At 32.6% G+C, this 22,238-nt stretch overlaps 1 protein-coding gene and 1 long non-coding RNA gene across 5 annotated transcripts in view; both read right to left on the reverse strand.

The window, feature by feature from the left end:
* The window catches only part of LOC143084009 (uncharacterized), a 426,871-nt gene that overhangs the window by 355,909 nt on the left and 48,724 nt on the right, over positions 1-22,238 (reverse strand). The gene's annotated exons all lie outside the window — the stretch shown is intronic.
* LOC143084007 (uncharacterized) overlaps positions 1-22,238 on the reverse strand; it is an 80,616-nt gene that overhangs the window by 828 nt on the left and 57,550 nt on the right. For 2 of the 4 annotated variants that reach the window (XM_076260413.1, XM_076260412.1), the window contains exons 11-16: positions 10,468-10,492; positions 7,041-7,147; positions 5,618-5,720; positions 4,497-4,615; positions 2,144-2,276; positions 45-151 (exon numbers count right to left, since the gene is read on the reverse strand). In XM_076260413.1, coding sequence (XP_076116528.1) covers positions 45-151; positions 2,144-2,276; positions 4,497-4,615; positions 5,618-5,720; positions 7,041-7,147; positions 10,468-10,492 — 594 coding nt within the window. The remainder of the gene's footprint in view (positions 1-44; positions 152-2,143; positions 2,277-4,496; positions 4,616-5,617; positions 5,721-7,040; positions 7,148-10,467; positions 10,493-22,238) is intronic. The other 2 variants (XM_076260416.1, XM_076260414.1) reach the window with 2 other exon arrangements.

Here is a 22,238-nt window from a genome sequence, read left to right on the forward strand (position 1 = left end):
ATTACAAAAGTTTGATCAAAGCCATACAAAGTTATAATACATACCTCTGACACTCTCAGGTAAACCCCGCGTCTGTTAGAGCCGACATCAAAATAGAAGACTTTGTTTTCAACCCTCAGGTACTTGCTTTCTGGTAATTCACTCTGTCCTTCTACAAAGACAATATTTTCAAGTGATAAGATCTGTCAAATTGATATATTTAAAGTGTAACTTCATGTCAAGCTAAATTATAGTAACGTTGTCTTATACAAGTCCTATGTACTTATTTTGACCCTAGAAATTAAATGAAGACTTACAAAAATGTAGTTCCTTATTCTACAGTTATGCATTTAGATAGAAAAAACAATACCAATATAATAGGATGTTCCATGTTGTTAATGAGGTAGTCTAGTACAATTTTTCAAACAAGTTATGAAAATATGATGAAATCTAAGAGGGACTTTAAACATATGAGAGAATTGAAGCTGAAATATGTTAACTTCTAATGACATGTACCTCCATATAAGTCTCAGAGAATATAGGAGTCTTTTAACAAAACCGGAAATCTAGTTTTTTTAATTAATAAGATAACTGTAAACGTTCATGGGAATTTTAACAGGTTGTTAATTTGTGTAAAATTCAATGAAAAACTTTTAAACTGGGGGGTTTAATTTTTGCATCGAACAATCGCACCTTTACTTAAAAAGGGTTTATTTGTACGAATAACTTGTGTGGGGGACATTTTGGCCCTTTTTAGCCGATTAGCAAAAAATTTTAGATTCACAGTATACAAATGTTTTGGAGAAAAAACTTGATATTACTTGATATTCAAAGTTTTATACCAGTATATTTTAGAGTCAAATGACTATGTCAATATCAATACAAGAATAAAACTGACATATGTATAGCATAACTAATCGCCGTATTTGAATATCAAAAATAAGACAACGCGTGACCGAACGAAGCATGGATTAAACGAGTGCGCAGCACAAGTTTAATCCATAGCGGCTTTCGGTCACAAGTTGTCTTATTTTTGATATTCAAATACGGCGATTAGTTATTCTTTTTATTACATTGGCAAATGGCTTTTTTTAAGAAATTAATGTAGAAAATGTAAGGAACTATATCTTTTTCCTACGCATTGACAATTTGTTTTGATCCGACGTTATCGACATCTTGACAACGCCTATTGTTGTATGACGTCAGAGAGTGAAATAACCACGTTTATTTCACATGTGAAATTATCGGTTTTTATCTAACTGGGAAATCATTGCAACCAATGTAATAAGTATATATATTCATTAATGTTGCTTCATAGAGTTAGGTTTCAGTATTGAGAACTAAAGAATTGTGAAACTTATTAAGGCTAAGTCAAAAGATCTCAAGTGTTATGTCTGTACCTATTTCATGTATAACATTATCATAGCATCAGCAAATATTTACCGGGAGCTCTACCAAAATTTACTAACAAACTTTCGCTTTGAAGCTATATATATATTGGATAAAAACTAATATACATTAAAGCAATAACCATACAAAGCTTTACTCCTATCTTATAATTATACATGAACCCTGGACCTTTTGATGAAAATTCTCAAATTGGATGGACACTTTTAAATCATTTAATACAAATATACCAATGACTTCTTCTTTTTGGCATTTAGGTAATTTCCGTAGTAATAGATAGAATCAAAGAATACAGCAAGAGAAGAAAATGTGGGTCATATGTAAAGGGAAGTGGTAAATCATCATTTCAAACAAAATTTTGAGCAAAAAGCAGTGTCTAGTATCATTTGCATTCACATTTCATAACCAGTTTTTACAAAATATATTTTTTTTAACAATAATTACTGATGAATACAGTGGATTCATTATTATTTGTAAGGTACTAATTTTTGTAAATATAGGTAAACAGCAAATTAAAATGTTCAACAAAATACAAATTTCCTATACACTTTAATGCAGATAAGCCATATTCACAAAATTAAATATCCACAAAAATGTTTCCCCAATAAAAAAAAACCATTGGTACCCATGAAAATAAATGAATCCACAACAGGATATATATTTTTTGGCCCACCCTTACAATAAAGATATAAAATACAAATGCTAACTGATGAGCAGGAATAAAAGCGTATAAAACAACAAATAAAACAATATGTACCATCTGACTCACCGTGGTCGTCCGTACCAAACTCATCTAACAAATCTGTTAAAGTATCTCGAAACTCAATCATTCCTTGTGCAGGAATGGCTACTTGTGAGCGAGGTCCACCTCGCGGACGAGTCTGTGCTACCTATTCATGGCAAACAAATCTCATAATAACAAATTAACATTTCATTTGCAAAAATTATTTGCATGAAAAATCAGATGATATAACTGTAGATTTATACTTACATGTTACTGCTTCTTTGATCTAACTTACAAATGAATATACATGATAATGACGTACCATTTAATGCAAATTGTCAAAATATAACCTTCCCAGCGAGATTTTCATTAATTATTGAAAGGAGTTAGGGAAAAGCTGATTCAAATGTGTACTGCAATATGCTGATATGAGAAGGTTCATTAATATCCTGTCACAGTTAGCTCATAACAATCATTTGTATAAAAATGAAAAAGAAGGTGCTTAAGAACATCTTGTATGTTGATACTGTGAAAGTTATATGTATTATTTCAAGGTGTTCCGAAGCAGTAGATGGTACAAAGGGGGATGGAAGGACAAACACCCACATCACTATATACCAATAGGGGTCGCTTGATAAAGCAGGGATATCCTAATTTTCATTCCCTGCACCTGAACTGTAAAATCCTTACATCTGTAATGGGTGGGTCATTCAAAGAGAGAAAACCCCCTTAGAAATTGCCATTTGTCGACAATATAAGTTTTCAAACTGCAACATAAAATCGAAGAGAACATAACAATAAATTGCATTACATTGAGGGAACATGTGTAAACTTTGAGTCAATATCAAACTGCTAACCTCTGAAAGAATGGCAAGCTAGATTTCAGGAAGATACAGTAATAATTAAAGAACCTTAGTGAGCACGCTCACATACCCCACGTCCCCACATTGTCATTGGAGAAATTAAATAAGTATAAGAAAAAAAAATTGCATAAGAAAAAATATTGATTAATAATTTCCTGTCAATATACATAGTATGTCCTTACAAAATTTCATGAAATTCTGTTGTGTGTTTTCAGAGGAGTTGAGGTGACAAACTTTTGCAGAAGTACATTGAAGCAAATAAGTTAAAAGGGGCATAACTCCTAGAAAAAAATTGAACCGTAATTTCCTGTTGATATGCACATCTACATAGTATGTCCTTATTATCTACAATGTTTCATGAAATTCTGTTGTGTGGTTTGAGAGGAGTTGCGATGACAAACTGTTGCAGTAGTACATTAAAGTAAATAAGTTTAAAGGGGCGTAACTCCTAGAAAAAAAATTGAATCGCAATTTCCCGTCGATATGCACAACTACATAGTATGTCCTTATTATCTGAAAAGGTTTCGTGAAATTCTGTTGTGTGGTTTGAGAGGAGTTGCGATGACAAACTGTTGCAGTAATACATTAAAGTAAATAAGTTCAAAGGGGCGTAGCTCCTAGAAAAAAAATGGAATCGTAATTTCCCGTCGATATGCACAACTACATAGTTTGTTCTTATTATCTGAAAAGGTTTCGTGAAATTCTGTTGTGTGGTTTGAGAGGAGTTGCGATGACCAACTGTTGCAGTAGTACATTAAAGTGAATAAGTTCAAAGGGGCGTAACTCCTAGAAAAAAAATTGAATCGCAATTTCCCGTCGATATGCACAACTACATAGTATGTCCTTATTATCTGAAAAGGTTTCGTGAAATTCTGTTGTGTGGTTTGAGAGGAGTTGCGATGACAAACTGTTGCAGTAGTACATTTAAGTAAATAATTTCAAAGGGGCGTAACTCCTAGAGAAAAAATTGAATCGCAATTTCCCGTCGATATGCACAACTACATAGTATGTCCTTATTATCTGAAAAGGTTTCGTGAAATTCTGTTGTGTGGTTTGAGAGGAGTTGCGATGACAAGAAACAGGACTGACGGACGGACTGACGGACGGACGGACGGGTCAAAAACATTATACCCTCCGCAAATTCGTTGCGTGGGGTATAATAAGTCCTTGCATGGTAAAAAGGGCTACTAAAATTTGTCAATAAATCCATCCTTTTATTATATTTGCTGAAAATTGAATATTTGTGGATTATTTTTTGCAGCATCAAACTTTTCAGAACACAACTAGATTCTGTAATGACAGCAACAATGTGATAAACAAACACACCGGAGAGAAAAGTCTCAATTCTGAATTACTGTAAAATCTGAAATAAATTGAAATTTCCTAACATGTTAAAAACCTGCTATTCAGCAATCTTAAAATGGTAAAAATGAATTTCACTGGCTTGCATCGACCTGTAAATTATTATTTTTTATGAAAATTTCAAGTACTATTACCCCTATGCTGGTAGCCTAGCCACTTACCCTCAAGAATCTCCCTCGCTGATTTTCCTTGAGGTCAAGGTAGTAACGTCTATTGTCTTTAATCATGGTTTCACTTTTCAGTTTACCATCTTCAGGTAAATTATCTGGGTTAGGAGGACCTACAATGTAGTAATTTCAGTGTTCCCAAACAACCGGGCATAAAGAAGACTTTGATATATATATATATACAAGAGCTGTAAGTAATATGTATTTGTATTAAATGAAGCATTACAAATTTATTTTCCATCATCATTACCTGATAATTTCTAGGCCAAACATAATTATATTTAGTTATCAAAGATCATTTGCAAAAAAATCTGATCTGTAATGCCAGAACCAAAACTTAAATTGAAATGACAGTTATTTTGTTTTTGAACATTTGTAATAAAATGGAAAGATTTTGTTCAGATAATACTTTCATTTACATAAAAATGGGATGAATAAAATACAAAAAATTAATGGGAATAACTTATTAATTTTGAACTTGTTGCCTTTTGTTGGCTGTTGTTCGTGTGATTCTTTGTCAATTGTGTTCTCCAATTTATTTATATTGTAGTCCTGTGTTGTCATTTTGATGTTATATTTCACATGGCCATAAAAGTGCGAGGTTTGGCATGCCACAAAACCAGGTTCAACCCACCATTTTTTCCTTTAAAAATGCCCTGTACCAAGTCAGGAATATGGTCATTGTTATATTATAGTTCGTTTCTGTGTGTATTACATTATTACGTTGTGTCGTTTGTTTTCTCTTATTTTTGAGTGTAAATTCACATTGCAATAAGACGTGTCACGGTACTTGTCTATCCCAAATTCATGTATTAGGTTTTGATGTTATATATATATGTTATATTTGTTATTCTCGTGGGATTTTGTCTATATGTGTTACATTTTAGTGTTATGTCGTTGTTCTCCTCTTATATTTAATGCGTTTCCCTCGGTTTTAGTTTGTTATCCCGATTTTGTTTTTTGTCCATTGATTTATGAGTTTTGAACAGCGGTATACTACTGTTGCCTTTATTTATTATGTAATATAAAAACAATTTAAATAATTTTTTGAAGTCTACACTCCAGGGTAAAAAAAACAACATTCAAAGAGGTGGGGAAAAAAGTTAACAAGTTACCAAGTGATGCGTAATGTTCACTAAAATCTGTAAGATAATCCCTGAATTCTGCAGCGGTAGACATTGCCAACAGGAGGCGACTTTTCCTCCCTCCTGCACACACCTATAACAAATCATTTCTATTGTTATCATCTTTAGATTATTCATATTTATATCATTGACAATCATAATTTTTCGTTGTGATATTATGTTCTGACTAATTTACAACAACATAGGTACATGTGATGTTGACGACAGTGTGTATTTTGATTGATTATGCACAGTCATTTCATGTATCAATTCCCAGGCATCAATTTTTCAGTTTTTTTCATCCCCTGTTTGGGAGAAACCTTACAGAATTATTTGTTTACACTAAAACCTGCATTTTACCAGATATTACAGATCAGAATTATATATTGTCATAGTGTATGACATGATTGCAATGCAAATCCAATACAAAAATTTAGTCCAGTGTACATGTATTGACGATTTCCAACAGGTCTTGTGCTGGTATGAAGTCTTGACCTCTAGGTTTTTGTATTGACTATTGTATTGGTAAACTGATTTCTCATTGGCATATACTATTGGGTTACATTAGTCTAATGTCGAAGACCTTACATGGATTGGTAAACTGATGTCTCATTTACATATATACTAGTCTATAGGTCTACATACAAAATGTAAGTCTTATGCTGTATGTTGTCTTGACCTTTAGATTTAAAGTGGGTATCACCAGCCCAGTAGTCAGCACTTCGGTGTTGACATGAATATCAATTATATGGTCATTTTATAAATTTTCTGTTTACAAAACTTTGAATTTTTCGAAAAACTAAGGATTTTCTTACCCCAGGAGTAGATTACCTTAGCTGTATTTGGCACAACTTTTTGGAATTTTGGGTCCTCAATGCTCTTCAACTTTGTATTTGTTTGGCTTTTTAACTATTTTGATCTGAGCGTCACTGATGAGTCTTATGTAGACGAAACGCGCGTCTGGCGTATAAAATTATAATCCTGGTACTTTTGATAACTATTGATCAGGTGCTCTCTCATTGACACATGTACATATTGTACATCTGTTTTTAATGAAAATAATGTAACAAATGTTGATTGAGTAGTTGTTAGTTATAGGAAATTAATCAATTGGATGTCAACAAAAATTGTTTAATTTGAGATTCCAGGAGCAAATTCATTTTGCAAATCAATATATGCATAAATATATATAAAAAAAAGTTACAACAAAATTCTTGCAAAGAAAGAAAGTATATAGACTAGTGGACTACAGGCAGTGCTGCTTTGTATCTTATTACAGAAAAGAGGCAATTATTTGAATAAAAGTTAATTATTTGAACAAAAGTCTACATTTTCCCAGCTTAAATCAATTGCAAATGTTTCATGGTTATAATTCTAGTGGTCAAGACATGATGAAACTATAACAAATACAAACTTCTGCTATTTTGATAAATCTTCCACGTCTGTTTTGTTTGACATCTAAATAGAATCTCTTTGACTGAATCTGTAAAGTTTTTGTTGCCAACTCCTGCTCACCAGAGCCTGAAATAAACAAGTGGTTCAATAAGACATAAAATAAATGTTGATGTCCAATAATGAAATATTTCCCCATCAATCAAAATTGCATTAAAACATATTTTTTTTCAGTAATAAAATATACACATGATACAGTTACTTCAGAGGAGTGCTGGGGCATCAGTTTGCCTCACTGGTTATTGTATCTACTACACTCTTAACAGTTCTTGGATTCCTATTTCCTGTGACTCCTGTCTCCCAGTTTTTGGGATGTACGTACATAAACTGACAAGGGTAACACTTACATGTAATGCACCCTCCTGCGTGGCAGGAGTATAAAATTATGAAATAATTTATCAGTTTATCTTATAAATTAATATTATTGAATTTCAAGTACTAGCTATTTTTTGGCCTGGCCACCCCATGGAAGGTTACAATAAAGATTTCGCCTTCATAGCACATGTAGTATTTTCAATAAAATCTTGGAAAGTGATATAGTGTTCATTTAATTAAAAATGTTTTCTTCTATCAAGTTTGAATAATTAAAACATCCAATAGAAGCATAAAGTAGAATTTTGTTTTTAATATCTGAAAACACTAGTATTCCTATACAAATTTCAAGCAAGAGATAATGTGGGTGGTCTGAAAAAACTGTACCAAATATAATCAGTCTATAATACTCCAAATTGACAACAACACTTCAAATGGTCTGCAATTTTATTTGCTATGGTCTACATGTTTCGCCTGCACTGAGGGCAGGCTTCATCAGGACAATTTTTATACAGAAATTAATCCCTGAAGTACTCAAAGTGGTACATTGAATTTGACGTCGTCATGGTGAGAGAAACAATGAAAAGTGAAAGTAGCAATACAGAGTTATAAATAGATAAGATAAATATAGAAAATTAAAGTTTGTTTACAATGTAACTTGTGTTCGTTTTACTATGATACATGAAATTGTTCTAAAGGCTTGGTATCTAATTGGATGAACTTCCCATGGTTCCTACCACTTCGCAAGGCCTCTTTTCCAACCTGGCCATTGTTAGGGGTTAATACTTCCTGGCGCGTCGGCAACAATAGGAAGATTATGGTCGCCGCTATGGAAAATAAATTTGTCGAAAAATGTTCCCTTGTTAAATTTGGTGACTCTATATAATTTTTGGATCATCTGTATTGGTTGGTCTGTTTAATGGTATGGTTGTTAATTCCTAGTTGAACTTCATTTAAGACCGGCACCCGTGGTACATTTCTTCTGTTATCACTTATAGATTGAACATCTTGGTCATCTTGGTTCAGTTGTTATTTCGTCACAAGTATGGAAATTCCTTGGTCCATGTATATGCTGGTGGCCTGTAGATCGGCACGTGTAGCAAGGCGGTTCCTTTCGGATGCAATATATAATAATAATAATAATAATAATAAAATATAATAAGTGTTTAATGTTTAGCAGAATTAATCTGTGTAATATATATTGATTTTCATAAGTTTAAGGGCTTACAATATAAATTACATAATAAAACATTAGAAAGATGTATTAAATATATAAATGTAAAAAATCAATACAAGGGTGGCATAATGTCTTCATGAAGAAAATGTAAGGTATTGATTGACCCTAACATTCTACTTGTTATCTCTATGAAAAAGTTAATTTCACTATATGTTTGAAGTGACGATACATTTAAAGTAGTTTTTTAAGAATTGTACATGACCATGATGAATTAGCTATCCTATCCAATGCACCTTAATTTCTTTAAAAATTGATCATCACAAATCGAAATACATGTATAATAAAGTGTACTCATACATGTAACTTGGATAAATTCTTTAATTTAAATGTTTTTAATTAATGACATCTAACTTAAATATTCCACTCATCACACTTGCCAAATAGTCCAGGATTGAAATATTACTGTCTTGCATGACTGTATGAATTTCTGCTACTGTAAGAGGCCTAAATCATTACAATGTTTTCCCAACAAAATAAGGGTTGGACCTGTAGCTGTATAAGTTAAACATGAAGAAGATGAAGACTAAATTATTTTGGTTTATGATGTACAGAATGTAGGTCACGGATTTAGTCATTCTATAATAACTAGAGGCTCTCAAGAGCCTGTGTCGCTCACCTTGGTCTATGTGCATATTAAACAATGGACACAGATAAATTCATGAAAAAATTGTGTTTTGGTGATCATGATGTGTTTGTAGATCTTACTTTACTGGACATTCTTCTTGCTACAATTATCTCTATATATATAATGAACTTGGCCCAGTAATTACAGTGGAAAATATATTCTAAAAATTTACAAAAATTTATGAAAATTGTTAAAAAAATACTATAAAGGGCAATAACTCCTAAAGGGGTAAACTGACAATTTTGGTCATGTTGACTTATTTGTAGATCTTACTTTGCTGAACATTATTGCTGTTTACAGTTTATCTCTATCTATAATAATATTCAAGATAATAATCAAAAACAGTAAAATTTCCTTAAAATTACCAATTTAGGGGCAGCAACCCAACAACAGGTTGTCCGATTCATCTGAAAATTTCAGAGCAGATAGATCTTGACTTGATAAACAATTTTACTCCCTGTCCGATTTACTCTAAATGCTTTGGTATTTGAGTTATAAGCAAAAAACTGCATTTTACCCCTATGTTCTATTTCTAGCCATGGCGGCCATCTTGGTTGGTTTGGCGGGTCACCGGACACAATTTTTAAACTAGGTACCCCAATGCTGATTGTGGCCAAGTTTGGTTAAATTTGGCCCAGTAGTTTCAGAGGAGAAGATTTTTGTAAAAGTTAACGACGACGGACGACGGACGCCAAGTAATGAGAAAAGCTCACTTGGCCCTTTGGGCCAGGTGAGCTAAAAAGATAAAAAAAAATATGATATTCTTCGTCAATCATTAATGAAAGTTAAATTTTGTCAAAATAAGCTAAGAAACATTAACATCACTGAAGAATTAATGCTTACAAGTGAATAATTCAACATCATTGGATCCGTATTCGTGTGACCTTAACCCCTTAGCTAGAGATGGGTTACGCAGGAATTAAGCGTACGCAATTATTAAAAGGAAAAACATGTGAACATTGAAATCAAACAAGGGTAAACCATTTGATTGACCTGTTTAATCCACAAAAACTCATTATACAGATAAAATTATGATTAACATATATTTTAACCTATACCATGGTTAACCAACCTTCAACCTTCTTTTATTCCCGATTAGAAGTTTAACAAAGCAGACATACAAAAATGTACTAGCAATACTAGTACAGGAAAATACTTTGCTCTTAAGTAACGGTATAATAGACAAAAATACTTGCAGATCATAACTAGACTTACTTTCTGGAGTCTCTAACATGACAGTCTACAAAAGAATAAACAATCTGATATCACATAACAATTCATAAACTTGGTGTGTCCACGGTAAAATGTTAAGCCATTAAGACGAGAAAATCAACAGTTTAATATCCAGCAATCAATAATCGAAATACAAATATATCAGACAGCAACCAAAAACAGTCGGTGAAGTACAGGCTTCAGATTTGGAACATGCACATACAGAATGTGGTGGTTAAACAGGTTTGTGATTGCTCACTCCCCCTAAACTTGAGATAATGGTGCAACAACACAACACAATAACTAACATGAACATCAGTTCGAAATGAAGTAAAAACAAGACAAAAAGACAGAAGTCAAAAAGAAAAAAAAACCTAATCGGAAATTACACTTTATTGATTAATTTTGAAACACTTTGGATTTACCATCATCATAAAGGCTCATACCTGACTATTTAAAAAGGTAGAACTAGGTTAAGAAAAATAACTCTTAAAATCATCAGTACGTTTGTGTCAGTCATTTTCATAAATATGTTCTAAGCTTCTTGGATACATACATTATTTCCAATCTGTTTCAGGTAAATGCTTAAAATTCGCTGACAAAACTTGACTTTTACAAACGCATAACTGATTTAAAGAGTTATCTACCTGAACCAAGGCCTACCTCCTTTAAAAATTATAAGACCTAAACATGTTAATTATATATGCTATAAGATCAAAAGGGACATAAAACAGTCAAATGTATCTAAACTTAACTTAAACCACCATTTCTGTACATATATAAAAATAGAAATGTGGAATGTGTCAAAAGTTTGTTAACAGTCATTTCTGTATACTCATAGTCCTACATGAGTGATATTGACCCAGTGCTAGTAAATATACACAGTTGACACAGATATATGTCTCATTTGTAGGCTATATCAAACACAAATACTTTAGCATGTGAAATATATAAACATTGTCACTGAACCATGACTGTGGGTATAGGGTCAATATATATATATGCCCATCCTGATGCATATCAAGTATCATTTTGACTTGACATAAGTGGTCCCCTTAAAATAAACGAATTACAAACAGTTTACCTCTATTGCTCTAGTTTTCGATATATACTGGTATTAGCCAATACTGTAATTATACCTTATGTCCTATGTTTATCCACGGTGGCACTGTTGATAGATGAGATTCAATTTCAGAGAATTTTTTTTTAAGAACAGTTAAGGGATAATGGACAGGGGACAATAATCGATGGACAAAAAGTGATGGCAAAAACTTATTTGGCCCTTCAGGACAGTCCAGTTAGAAATCATGAAATACATGTAAACATGACTATAACAATAAAATAATCAAAATGACATCTTTAAATTTTTCAAAACACCACAAAAAAGGTTTATTCACAATATGGGGGTTATGCATCTTCTTCTTGTTATAATACTGTTATATTTCATTTATTAGCATACAAATAAATCCAGGACAAGATTCATGATGTATTCATCATTTGTAAATAACTTGCTTTATTGTGCGCCAGGTTCAAACTGAAAATACAGCACTTTTTTAAATCAAACTTGGAGTAATTAATCAAATTATCAAAATTGAGGTTACATTCATAACTAATTAAAACTTATTTAACATCATTACTATAGCTACAAATAATGTCTCAAATATTTGTATTTGCACGCACTGAAACCAATTTTGTAAGGGTTCCGCCGCGGAACCAAGTGTCTTGCCTACTTTTGCTGTTGTCTATACTTCAGTTTAAAATATTATATACATATTGCATATAACGTTATAAAGGGACATAACTATAACTCAAGAACTGTAAAAGTGACACAACCCAAATGTGTACTTGATTTGAGTTTTGTGTTTAATAAGCATTGTTTTTTTAATAAGTTTCATAACATTTAGTTGAAACAAACTTAAGTTAGAGAATGAAAATGAAAATATTCAGCATTTTTTTCATTTGAAAAAGGACATAACTCTAGAACAATACAAATGACGCCACCAAAATTCGAGCTTGATCTGTGTTTTGTAGTAATTAGCATTGTGCTCAAGTTTCAGAACATTTGGTTGAGGCAAACTAAAGTAACAGAACTGAAACAAAAAAAATCAAAGGGGCACAACTCTAGAAAGGTAAAGTTGAAGCAACCAAAATTTAAACTTGATTTGTGTTTTGTGGTTTTAAGAATTGTGTATAAGTTTAATAACATTTGGTTGAGACAAACTAAAATTACAGGACAGACACAATATTTCAGCAGTTTTCCATTTGTAAAAGGGCATAACTCTAGAAAGGCAAAATTGACGCCACCAAAATTCGAACTTTATCTGTGTTTTTGGTTATAAGCATTGTGTATCAATTTCATAACAATTGGTTGAGGCAAATTGAAAGTTAGAGAACGGAAACAAAAAAATCAGCATTTTTTTCCATTTGTAAATAGGAACTTTTCTAGAAAGGTAAAAGTGACGCTACCAAAATTTGAACTTGAACTGTGTTTTGCATATACAAGCATTGTATATAAGTTTCATAATATATGGTTGAGGCAAACTAAAATTAGAGAACGGAAATATAAATACAGCATGTTTTTTCCATTTGTAAAGGGGAACAACTTTAAAAAGGTTAAAGGGACGCCACCAACATTTAAACTTGATCTGTGCTTTGTGGTTATAAGCATTGTATATAAATTTCATAACATTTTGTTGAGGCAAACTGAAGTTACAGAACAGAAACAAATATTTCAGCAATTTTTCAATTTGTAAAAGGGCATCACTCTAGAACAATAAAAGAGACCCCACCAAAATTCAAACTTGATCTGTGTTTTTTAATTATAAGCAATGTGTATAAATTTCATATCATTTGGTTGAGGCAAACTAAAGTTAGATAACGGAAATAAAAAAAATCAGTATGATCTTTTGCATTTGTAAAGAGGCACTACTCTAGAAATATTAAAGGGACGCCACCAACATTTAAACTCGATCTGTGTTTTGTGGTGATAAACATTGTGTATAAGTTTCATAACATTTGGTTGAGCCAAACTAAAGTTAGAGAACGGAAACAAAAACGCAACAGCATTTTTTCCATTTGTAAAGGGGCACAACTCTAGAAAGGTTAAAGGGACGCCACCAACATTTAAACTTGATCTGTGTTTTGTGGTTATAAACATTGTGTATAAATTTTATAACATTTGGTTGAGGCAAACTTAAGATATGAGAACGGAAACCAATTTTAGGACTTACATACGTACGTACGTATAGACGGACAAGGGTAAAGCATAATGCCTCCTCCACTATGGCGGGGGCATACATAAAAACGAAAAATTCAGCAATTTCCCATTTGTAACGGGCATAACTCAATAACAGTAAAAGTGAGGTCACCAAAATTCAAACTTGATCTGTGTTTTTTCTGGTAATAGACATTGTGTATTTAAGTGTCATAGCACTTGGTTGAGGCAAACTAAAGTTAGAGAACAGGAAAAAAAAATCAGGAATTTTTCCATTTGTAAAGGGGCATAACTCTATAACAGTAATGCCACCAAAATTCAAACTTGATATGTGTTATATGGTAATAATATAATAAAGAAGATGTGGTATGGTTGCCAGTGAGACAACTGTCCACAAAATACCAAAATGACACAGACATTAACAACTATAGGTCACCGTACGGCCTTCAACAATGAACAAAGCCCATACTGCATAGTCAGCTATAAAAGGCCCTGATAAGACAAGGTAAAACAATTCAAACGTGAAAACTAACGGCCTTAATTATATAAACTAGAAGCTCTAAAGAGCCTGTGTCGCTCACCTTGGTCTCTGTGAATATTAAACAAAGGAAGCAGATGGATTCATGACAAAATTGTGTTTTGGTGATGATGATGTGTTTGTACGTCTTACTTTACTGAACATTCTTGCTGCTTACAGTTATCTCTATCTATAATGAACTTGGCACAGTAGTTTCAGTGGAAAATGTTAGTAAAAGTTTACAAATTTTATAAAAATTGTTAAAAATTGACTATAAAGGACAATAATTCCTTAGGGGGTCAATTGACCATTTCAGTCATGTTGACTTATTTGTAAATCTTACTTAGCTGTACATTATTGCTGTTAAAGTTAATCTCCATCTATAATAATATTCAAGATAATAACCAAAATCTGCAAAATTTCCTTAATATTACCAATTTAGGGGCAGCAACCCAACAACAGGTTGTCTGATTCATCTGAAAATTTCAGGGCAGATAGATTTGACCTGATTAACAATTTCACCCATGTCAGATTTGCTCTAAATGCTTTGGTTTTTGAGTTATAAGCCAAAAACTGCATTTTACCCCTATGTTCTATTTTTAGCCATGGCGGCCATCTTGGTTGGTTGCCCAAGTCACCGGACACATTTTTCAAACTAGATACCCCAAAGATGATTGTGTTCAAGTTTGGATAAATTTGGCCCAGTAGTTTGAGAGGAGAAGATTTTTGTAAAAGATTACTAAGATTTACGAAAAATGGTTAAAAATTGACTATAAAGGGCAATAACTTCTAATGGGGTCAACTGACCATTTCGGTCATGTTGACTTATTTGTAGATCTAACTTGCTGAACATTATTGCTGTTAACAGTTTATCTCTATCTATAACAATATTCAAGATAATAACCAACCATGTGCTCCGTAGGGCGCAGCTTTATACGACCGCAGAGGTCGAACCCTAAACAGTTTGGGCAAGTATTGACAAAACATTCAAGCGTGATACAGCTCTGAATTGGATTGTGATCAAATTTTTGACATTATATGTTTTTTTTTACACAAAACAAATGTCAAGATTTTACAAATCAATTAAAGATTTCTTCTTCAAACTTATTTAAATATAAAATTAAATAGTTGACACAGCATAGGTTTCTGACACAGAATGAATGTGGTCTAATGAACTTAATTTTTTTTTTTTTGACTTTGAGCAATTCACTATGCTGTTGAATATTAATCCTCTCAAACAAATGTTTGAAGAAATTTTCTTTTTATTTATGAAATCTGAAATGAGAAAAATTTAACCACCCCCCTCCATTTTTTTTCACATCCCCCTTTCCCTTTTTCCAAAACTGACATCAATTCAAATTTCTAATGGAGTTTGCAACAATAACTACTCTTAGATACATCATAAAATATTAAAATGTAAAATAAAGTGCTTGTTATCACTGAATGGTAAAGATTTGTTGGTAGTAAAAGTGAATATACATTGTATAGTGTATAAAACAATGATTTAAGTTGATTCAATTACTATTCTGAACAAAGAAAGATAACTCCAATTGAAAATTTCTTGCTATTGCACAATATTGTGCAATTAGATATTTCTTGCTATTGCGCAATACTGTGCAATTGAAAATATTTGCTATTGCACAATACTGTGCAATTGAAGATTTCTTACTATTGCACAATACTGTGCAATTGAAAATTTCTTGCTATTGCACAATACTGTGCAATTGAAGATTTCTTGCTATTGCTGAATACTCTGCAATTGAAAATTTCTTGCTATTGCACAATACTTAAAATAATAATTTGGATCCTGTTTTGAACCAACTTGAAAACTGGGTCCATAATAAAAAATCTAAGTACATGTTTACATTCAGCATATCAAAAAAGCCCAATAATTCGTTTTTTGTTATAATCAAACTTAGTTTAATTTTGGACCCTTTGGACTTTAATGTAGACCAATTTGAAAAAGGGACCAAAAACTAAGAATCTACATACACAGTTAGATTTGGCATATCAAAGAACCCCAATTATTCAATTTTTGATGAAATCAAACAAAGTTTGGACCCTGATTTGGACCAACTTGAAAACTGGACCAATAATCAAAAATCTAAGTACATTTTTATATTCAACATATCAAAGAACCCCAAGGATTCAATTTTTGTTAAAATCAAACAAAGTTTAATTTTGGACCCTTTTGACCTTAATGTAGACCAATTTGAAAACGGGACCAAAACTTTAAAAACTACATACACAGTTAGATTCGGCATATCGAAGAACCCCAATTATTCAATTTTTGATGAAATCAAACAAAGTTCAATTTTGGACCCTTTGGGCCCCTTATTCCTAAACTGTTGGGACCAAAACTCCCAAAATCGAACGCAACCTTCCTTTAATGGTCATAAACCTTGTGTTTAAATTTCATAGATTTCCATTTACTTATACTAAAGTTATCGTGCGAAAACCAAGAATAATGCTTATTTGGGCCCCTTTTTTGCCCCTAATTGCTAAACTGTTGGGACTTCAACTTCCAAAATCAATCCCAACCTTCCGTTTGTGGTCATAAACCTTGTGTTTACATTTCATTGATTTCTTTTTACTTATACTAAAGTTATTGTGCGAAAACCAAAAATAATGCTTATTTGGGCCCTTTTTTGGCCCCAAATTCCTAAACTGTTGGAACCAAACATCCCAAAATCAATCCCAACCTTCCTTTTGTTGTCATAAACCTTGTGTTAAAATTTCAGAGATTTCTATTCACTTTTATTAAAGTAAGAGTGCGAAAACTAAACGTATTCGGACGACGACGACAACGCAGACGACGACGCCAATATCATACCAATATACGACCAACAAATTTTCAATTTTTGCGGTCGTCTAAAAACAGCAAAATTTCCTTACAATTACCAATTCAGGGGCAGCAACCCAACAACCAGTTGTCAGATTCATCTGAAAATTTGAGGGCAGATAGATCTTGACCTGATAAACACTTTACTCCATGTCAGATTTACTCTAAATGCTTTGGTTTTGGAGTTATAAGCCAAAATCTACATTTTACCTATATGTTCTATTTATAGCCATGGCGGCCATCTTGGTTGGTTGGCAGGGTCACGCCACACATTTTTTAAAGTAGATACCCCAAAGATGATTGTGGCCAAGTTTGGATTAATTTGGCCCAGTAGTTTCAGAGGAGAAGATTTTTGAAAAAGATTACTAAGATTTACGAAAAATGCTTAAAAATTGACTATAAAGGGCAATAACTCCTATAGGTGTCAATTGACCATTTTGGTCATGTTGACGTATTTGTAATTAAATCTTACTTTGCTGAACATTATTGCTGTTTACAGTTTATCTCTATCTATAATAATATTCAAGATAATAACCAAAAACAGCAAAATTTCCTTTAAATTACCGATTCAAGGGCAGCAACCCAACAACGGGTTGTCCGATTTATCTGAAAATTTTAGAGCAGATAGATGTTGACCTGATGAACAATTTTACCCAGTTAGATTTGCTCTAAATACTTTGGTTTTTGAGTTATAAGCCAAAAACTGCATTTTACCCCCTTGTTCTATTTTTAGCCGTGGCGGCCATCTGCATTTGATGGCCGGGTCGTCGGACACATTTTTTAAAATAGATACCCCAAAGATGATTGTGGCCAAGTTTGAATTAATTTGACCCAGTAGTTTCAGAGGAGAAGATTTTTGTAAAAGATAACTAAGATTTACGAAAAAATGGTTAAAAATTGACTATAAAGGGCAAAAACTCCGAAACGGGTCAACTGAACGTTTCGGTAACGTGACTTATTTGTAAATCTTACTTTGCTGAACATTATTGCTGTTTACAGTTTATCTCTATCTATAATAATATTCAAGATAATAACCAAAATCTGCAAAATTTCCTTAAAATTACCAATTCAGGAGCAGCAACCCAACAATGGGTTGTCCAATTCATCTGAAAATTTCAGGGCAGATAGATCTCGACCTGATTAACAATTTTACCCCGTGTCAGATTTGCTCTAAATGCTTTGGTTTTTGAGTTATAAGCCAAAAACTGCATTTTACCCCTATGTTCTATTTTTAGCCATGGCGGCCATCTTGGTTGGTTGACCGGGTCACCGGACACATTTTTTAAACTAGACACCGCAATGATGATTGTGGCCAAGTTTTGATTAATTTGACCGAGTAGTTAAAGAGGAGAAGATTTTTGTAAAAGATTACTAAGATTTACGAAAAAATGGTTAAAAATTGACTATAAAGGGCAAAAACTCCTAAAAGGGTCAACTGACCGTTTCGGTAACGTGACTTATTTGTAAATCTTACTTTGCTGAACATTATTGCTGTTTACAGTTTATCTCTATCTATAATAATATTCAAGATAATAACCAAAAACAGTAAAATTTCCTTAGAATTACCAATTCAGGAGCAGCAACCCATCAACGGGTTGTCCGATTCATCTGAAAATTTAAGAGCAGATAGATCTTGACCTGATACACAATTTTACCCCAGTAAGATTTGCTCGAAATGCTTTGGTTTTTGAGTTAGAAGCCGAAAACTGCATTTTTAACTTATGTTCTATTTTTAGCCATGACGGCCATCTTGGTTGGTTGACCGAGTCACTTGATACATTTTTTTAAACTAGCTACCCCAATAATGATTGTGGCCAAGTTTGGTTAAATTTGGCCCAGTAGTTTCAGAGAAGATTTTTGTAAAAGTTAACGCAGGACGACGGACGCAGGACGCCAAGTGATGGGAAAAGCTCACTTGGCCCTTCGGGCCAGGTGAGCTAAAAACAATATTCAATGATCTTATTACAGTATTGAATTAGAAACCTTTTAGAATAAGTTGATTTAAAGGAGCGATAAGTTTACATGGATCATTTCTAAATCTCCGGGGACGGTTAATAACATTTCCGTAAAAATGAGGATGTGCTATCCCGTTTGAAATAAGTTTTCTACAGGTACAACCAAACTTCAAAACCAAATCTTTATATCTATGGAAAATTGTTAGTAAAGGTTTTAAGTAATTAATGGCAACAATATCCCTGGTTTAATAATTTACCAGTAATACATAAATTGCGTCCGTTAAAATAAAAAACGTCACAACAGACACTGGCATAGCGAACTAGCTGTGAAATATAAACACTGTAAGATGGTGCCAAAGGAACATCACTATCTAAAAATGGAAAATTAACAATAGGAAACGAAAAATCGTCCCTTTTGTCGTAAATTTTTGTGTGGAGTTTCCAGTTGAAAATCGAAATATCTAAATCCAGGAAAGGACAGTTATTACCGAATAAATTTGATTTATTTAAAGTAAGTTCCTTGAGCTAAATATTAGCATTATATTGAGAAAACTCTAGAAACTATCTTTTGCTTGTAAACAGCTTCTGTGTTTATGAATCTAATAAATGTTTAAAAAACTTTAAATGCAGACTATGTTATGTTAACTGGAACAAAAACTTATTCAATTCATAAGTAATATAATATACAGAAAAACAGGAAATAAATGTTTACAAAATTTCCTTCTAGATACTCGCTTTTAATCATTTACAAGGTGCTGTCCATGTTTGGGACAAATCCAGGATAGTTTAAAGGGCACTAGCTAGGAGATGTATAAACTAGAGGCTCTCAAAAGCCTGTGTCGCTCACCTTGGTCTATGTGCATATTAACAATAAACACAAATAAATTCATGACAAAATTGAGTCATCTTTCTTCACTGAATATTCTTGTTGCTACAATTATCTCTATCTATAATGAACTTGGCCCAGTAATTACAGTGGGAAATATTTCCTTAAAATTTACAAAAATTAACAAAAATTTATGAAAATTGTTATCAATTGACTATAAAGATTAATAACTGCTTAAGGGGTCAATTGACAATTTTGGTCTTGTTGACTTATTTGTAGATCTTATTTTGCTGAACATTATTGCTGTTTACAGTTTATCTCTATATATCTATAATAATATTCAAGATAATAACCAAAATCTGCAAAATTTCCTTAAAATTACTAATTCGGGGGCAGCAACCCAACAACAGGTTGTCCGATTTGTCTGAAAATTTCAGGGCAGATAGATCTTGACCTGATAATTAATTTTATCCCATGTCAGATTTGCTATAAATGCTTTGGTTTTTGAGTTATAAACCAAAAACTGCATTTTACCCCTATGTTCTATTTTTAGCCATGGCAGCCATCTTGGTTGGTTGGCGGGGTCACGCCACACAATTTTTTAACAATATACCCCAATGATGATTGTGGCCAAGTTTGGTTTAATTTGGCCCATTAGTTTCAGAGGAGAAGATTTTTGTAAAAGATTACAAAAATTTACGAAAAATTGGTCAAAATTGACTATAAAGGGCAATAACTCCTTAAGGGGTCAACTGACCATTTAAGTCGTATTAACTTATTTGTAAATCTTCCTTTGCTGAACATTATTGCTGATTACATTTTATCTCTTTCTATAATAATATTCAAGATAATAACCAAAATCTGCAAAATTTCCTTCAAATTACTTATTTCGGGGCAGCAACCCAACAACCCGTTGTCCGATTCATTTGAAAGTTTCAGGGCAGATAGATTTTTACTTGATGAACAATTTTACCTCTTGTCAGATTTGCTCTAAATGCTTTGGTTTCACAGATATAAGTGAAAATCTACATTTCACCCCTATGTTCTATTTTAAGCCATGGCAGCCATCTTGGTTGGTTGGCCGGGTCACGCCACACAATTTTTAAACTAGATACCCTAATAATGATTGTGACCAAGTTTGGTTAAATTTGGCCCAGTAGTTTCAGAGGAGAAGATTTTTGTAAAAGTTAACGACGACGGACGACGATGGACGACGACGGACGCCGGACGCCAAGTGATGAGAAAAGCTCACCTGGCCCTGTGGGCCAGGTGAGCTAAAAATGAGATTTAGAATTAAATCAGTGATCATGAATTTGACAGCTAGTGCCCCTTTAAGAAAGTAATTAAAAATTAAAAACTTTAACCACAGAGTGAATGTAATGTTAACCGGCAGAAAAAAAACTAAATCCATTTATAAGTAGAATACGGATAAACAGGATTTTTATTTTTACAAATGTTAATTCTGGATACTAACTTATGATAATAAACAAGCTTCTGTCGATGTTTGGTAAAAATCCAGGAAAGTTTAAGAAAGTTATTAACATTTTTTAAACATTAACCACAGAGTGAATGTAATGTTTACTGACAGAAAAATAAGTCAATTTATAAGTAAAATTTGGATAAACGGGATTTGTTTAACAAAATTTACTTCTGAATACTATCTTATGATCAAAAACAAAATTTACTTATGAATACTACTTTATGATCATAAACAAAATTTACTTCTGGATACTTTCTTATGATCATGAACAAGCTTCTACCCATGTTTGGTAGAATTATAGGATAGTTATTAAAATTTCTAAAACTTTAACCACAGAGTGAATATTTTGGACGTCGCCCCCGACGGAATGCAGGATCGGTATGTTTCACTTTAGCGAAAAAAGTCACAGGCTCGACAAAAATCATTATCCTTTACTATATATAGTCATGATAATTTGTTTTTCTTATATGCAATATATGACGATGGTACAAATTAGCATATTTAATAATGATGTGATTAACTTACAATTGAGAATGGAAATAGGGAATGTATCAAAGAGACAACAACCCGACAATAGAACCAACAACAGCAGAAGGTCATATGTATTTGTATTTGATTCAGAATGATTTTACACAGTTTTTTCTTTACATGTAAAAGGTGGCCGTGCCTATCTGCTACGGAAATGATTAATTTTATAACACACAACAAAAAAACACACACATGTTGACATCATATTAAAAATGATGTAAAGAAGTGCATTTATATATATATGTTTATCACATACTTACATACACATTTAAATCAATCTTTACATACACTGATACATAATGCACATATTTTGCTTACATAAAAGGAGATGTGATGTATCAACCAAGAAGACAGCAAGCCGACAAAACAAATACCAAAAACAATACCATCCAAACAAATGAGTACACAGTTT

This window comes from Mytilus galloprovincialis, chromosome 7, assembly GCF_965363235.1.
Source record: "Mytilus galloprovincialis chromosome 7, xbMytGall1.hap1.1, whole genome shotgun sequence".
NCBI classification, from domain to species: Eukaryota; Metazoa; Mollusca; class Bivalvia; order Mytilida; family Mytilidae; genus Mytilus; species Mytilus galloprovincialis.